Source organism: Protopterus annectens, chromosome 3.part1, assembly GCF_019279795.1.
Source record: "Protopterus annectens isolate FY-2018-M chromosome 3.part1, PAN1.0, whole genome shotgun sequence".
NCBI lineage: Eukaryota > Metazoa > Chordata > Ceratodontiformes > Protopteridae > Protopterus > Protopterus annectens.
The window spans coordinates 1,723,201,077-1,723,205,299 of NC_056732.1; the positions used below are offsets into that span (position 1 = coordinate 1,723,201,077).

Consider the following 4,223-nt stretch of genomic DNA (forward strand, 5'->3'; position numbering starts at 1 on the left):
ACTATCCCTCACAATGTAGGACAGGTCGTAACCCAAACCACTGGGCTAGGCTTAGCAATTGGCGGTGCGCTAGCATGATGCGTTTCGCTTCCACTTGGTATAATTAGCAACACTACAATGAAATACAGGCACGGGGTTTTAAATATCATTTATTTGAGGGACGGGGACTCAATATTCAGCTATGTGCCTTTGTGTTTACTTCTTATTGTGGTGTTCGCAATGATGTCTTGTATGATTTGCATACATTTCACTATCCAAGGACACTGATAGGAGTGATTACTATTAGAGGCAGGCTGTACTAGTCAGCATTTTAGGTTGCGAGTATGCAGCCATGTTCATGTCTCTGTGCAGCGCTTGGACACACCCCCTGCACTCGTACACATTTTCTATGCACGTGGCCATTACAGCAGTGAGCCTTCATTAATATGCATGTGATGCTGCTGCGCCATCTCTACGCCGCACTGTCGGCGCAAGGCTAACGCCATCCTTGCGCTGAGCTTCATGAATCCCGGGGCATGTTTATATTGTCTCCAGTACTCTAACCTTCATAAATTTTAAAAGGGGTCCTGTTTACACATTTTTTCTAGGGTTTACAGACCTGAGTAAATATCACTGCTGTTAGCATGACTGACTGACTTTTTTTTTTCACTAGATTTTTCATATATGTATATATATATATATATATATATATATATATATATATATATATATATATATATGTGTATATATATATATATATATATATATATATATATATATATATATATATATATATATATATATCTATGGGTCCACTTTGTAATTTCGAAATACTGAAATCAGTATTTCGAAACCACAAAGCCGAAAACCCAACCACAACTCACAAATTCGAAAACACACAAACGCGAAATTCAAAATCCCATAATTATGCTACACATACAGTACACACATAAACATACACACAACTCCCCCCCACAATCAAACAAATTCATCTAAACTACATATAAGCAACTTTTTCTTTTTTTTTTGATACTACAATGAAATACCTTCAGGAAGTTTTAGCAATTATTAATATATATTTTTTAATTTAATTTTGTTTACTTTAGTTTAACATATCCTGAAATCACATAGCTTGAAGTAGGGCAGCACTGTGTCGAATAGCACACTGGTGTATGGGGGAAGGGGTATTTAGCTAGTAAACATGCTAATTGTCTTTTACAGCACAGCTACCCTATTAAACCACTCCCATGATTTTAAACATGCTTTTAAACAGGTTTTACACAGGTATGTAAATGGAATGGTGAATTTCTACACTTTATTCTTTTTCCAGCTACTGTTTGGATCGCTTATTTGTATGTTTCTAATAAAGAAGATTTGATTTCAACTTACCTGTGCTTCCCTACTTTAATTAGTGGATTTATACTTTGGAAAATGTTTAAATAATTTCTGCTTATTAGGTAGGATATTCACAGTATGGTTTTCATGGGTCTGTATGAAAAGAACGAACGTTTACTTAGCCGAATACCTAAACGCCGACACATCTTCATCGAATCACGAAAACATTGATGGTCCAGAAGCACGAAATCTAAAACATTGCATTGTCATAGTTGGCCCTTCTGCGGTATAGATCCGTAAGGTAAGTGTGCGATAGTTATGGACCTTAGGGTTAGGGTGCGGGTTAAGGTAAGTGCATAGATGGTAATGTATGTTAGATTTAGTGTAGGGTTAGAAGTAGGGTTTTGTTAAGTGTATGTGTGTGGATTATTTCATTTGTTTGGGTATAGCTTTTTAAGGTAATTAATTGTGCGATAGTTACGGACCTTAAGGTTAGGGTGCAGGTTAAGTTAAGTGCATACATGGTGGTATATGCCAGATTTAGTATAGGGTTAGAAGTAGGGTTTAGTTTAGGGTTAGATGTAGGGTTTTGGTTAGTGTATGTATGTGGTTTATTTAGTTTGTTTGTGTAAGTACTATGTAGCGGGCGGTGAAGTGGGACAACTATGACGGTTCGAGTTTGTGAATTTCGCAGTTTAGGGCATTTGGTGTATTTGCTTCACGGAATATGTGTCAGCGATTAGGTATTCAGGTAAGTAAACGTTCGTGCTTTTAATATAGACTCATTTTCATTAGGTGCCTGAACTCTAAGGAACTCTAGGGAATCTTAGATCTTCCACACAGAGAAGTTTCCTCATTATTTGTTGTTAGACCCAGTATATTGACATAAAGGGCTTGTGGGACTTCGAGGGACACCATGAAGACTGGTTGTTTTGACTGTAATAATGCCTTACAATCTTTATGTTAACATATCTGCACTACCAAAGTAATTGATTCAATTTCAATAACTGTAGAATCAAGTAAAAAAGGTTTACACTTGTAGAATGCATAAAATAATTTTTCTTTTTTTTCAAAACGCATTTTTCTCATATTTTTATTTGCATAATTTATTCATGATTTGTGTTTTATGCATTGTGATGTATCTTACTGGCACTGACAAAACTATATTTAGATTGCTTGTTTTCAAAATTTCTTTTATTTATGGCATATAGATGGCTAGTATACTTTCATTATGTGTGTTTTATTACAGATTCGATAGATTGTCTAACATGTCCACTTGAAGAATGGTCAAATGAAAGAAAAGACAAGTGTATACCACGAAATTTAGAATTCCTGTCCTATGACGATTCCTTGGGTGCTGCTTTGACCTTTATTGGAATTATCTGTGCATTTCTGACAAGTGTCATCATTACTATATTTGCCATGTTTCATGACTCTCCAGTTGTCAAGGCCAACAATCAGAACATCAGTTATTTACTGCTTACAGGGCTTGTGTTCTGTTTTTTGTGCACCTTAATGTTTATTGGGACTCCTAATGCAGTTACATGCAGGCTTCGCCAAGTGCTATTTGGTATAGCCTTTGTTTTTTCTTTGTCTTGTGTATTAGCTAAGACCATTGTGGTGGTTGTAGCCTTCAATGCTACAAAACCAAACAGCAAACTGAGATCATGGGTGGGACCCCAGGTGTCCTACACCATAGTGTTATTATGTACTTTTGTCCAAGTTGTTATCTGTATGACTTGGGCTGTTTACTTGTCTCCTTTTCTAGAAAGAAATTACAAGGTCCGTTCAGGACTGATAATTATTGAATGCAATGAAGGTTCCATTGTTGCATTTTGGAGCATGATGGGATATATGGGATTACTAGCCTGTGTCTGCTTTATTGTAGCTTTCCTGTCTCGAAACTTGCCAAGTAGTTTTAATGAAGCTAAGTTCATTACCTTCAGTATGCTAGCATTTGTTAGTGTCTGGCTGGCCTTTATCCCAGCATACCTCACTGCAAAGGGCAAATATGTGGTAGCAGTAGAGGTATTTGGTATTATTGTTTCTAGTTCAGGCTTGCTTGGATGCATATTTTTCCCAAAGTGTTATATAATCCTACTGAGACCTGATATTAACACAAAGGAATATTTATTGGGAAAGGATCACAGTGTAACTAGAAAATAACAAAGAATGTTTGAAAGTGTGATTTACTGCACACATGCGTCACAAAGGCATTCAGTCCTCAAAGTACTGTTCATGAAATGTGACAGATTTGTTTCTTCAGTGATACTGTGGTGTGATTAAACTGTTCTTTAAAATGTATTTTTCTCTATGTTTCTGTTATTACACAACTCACGGACTATTTGGCTCACCTAGGCAGAGTGGATCCTTCCCTTCTACTTAACCAATACCCTATTTCTTATTTTTCCAGCCTTTCAGAAGCTGCTTTACATCTGACTCCCATATTCTTTAACTCCATTCTTCTTTTGGTTCTTTTATGATTGCTAGTAGCTAAACATAATTTGAAACCAAATTGTTTGAGAGTTTATCTTACCTGTTAAGTACAACATTAATTTCTGCTAGCTTTTTTGGTTATATGAGGTCTAAAATGAGTACATAGCTTGACAACACTGGATGGTCAGAACACTTTAGTTACTAGGCAATTATATACAAAATAAAAAAAAAAGAAAATAAAATACTAGGCAATTATATACAAAATGACAAAAATATAAAATAAAATGCCTTAGGGATGAGCGAGTTGTTTTGCTGCAGAGCTAAGGTCACTAAGAAATGAAAGATTGTAGTTACATACTAGAAGTGTAGAACTAGGCCAATGATTTTAGCCAATACTATTTTCATATTGACATAACTGGTTTGATAGTCATTGGCCAAGGATGATCTGAGCCTATTATTCTACTCACAAGCTT

The 4,223-nt window shown here is 35.8% G+C and overlaps 1 protein-coding gene across 1 annotated transcript in view; it reads left to right on the forward strand.

The window, feature by feature from the left end:
• Positions 1-3,603, forward strand: part of LOC122798639 (extracellular calcium-sensing receptor-like) — a 661,997-nt gene extending 658,394 nt beyond the window's left edge. Inside the window, exon 4 of the mRNA XM_044067724.1 lies at positions 2,564-3,603. Within this exon, the coding sequence (XP_043923659.1) occupies positions 2,564-3,480 (917 nt within the window). The 3' untranslated portion in view covers positions 3,481-3,603. The remainder of the gene's footprint in view (positions 1-2,563) is intronic.
• The last annotated feature ends 620 nt before the right edge of the window (positions 3,604-4,223 follow it).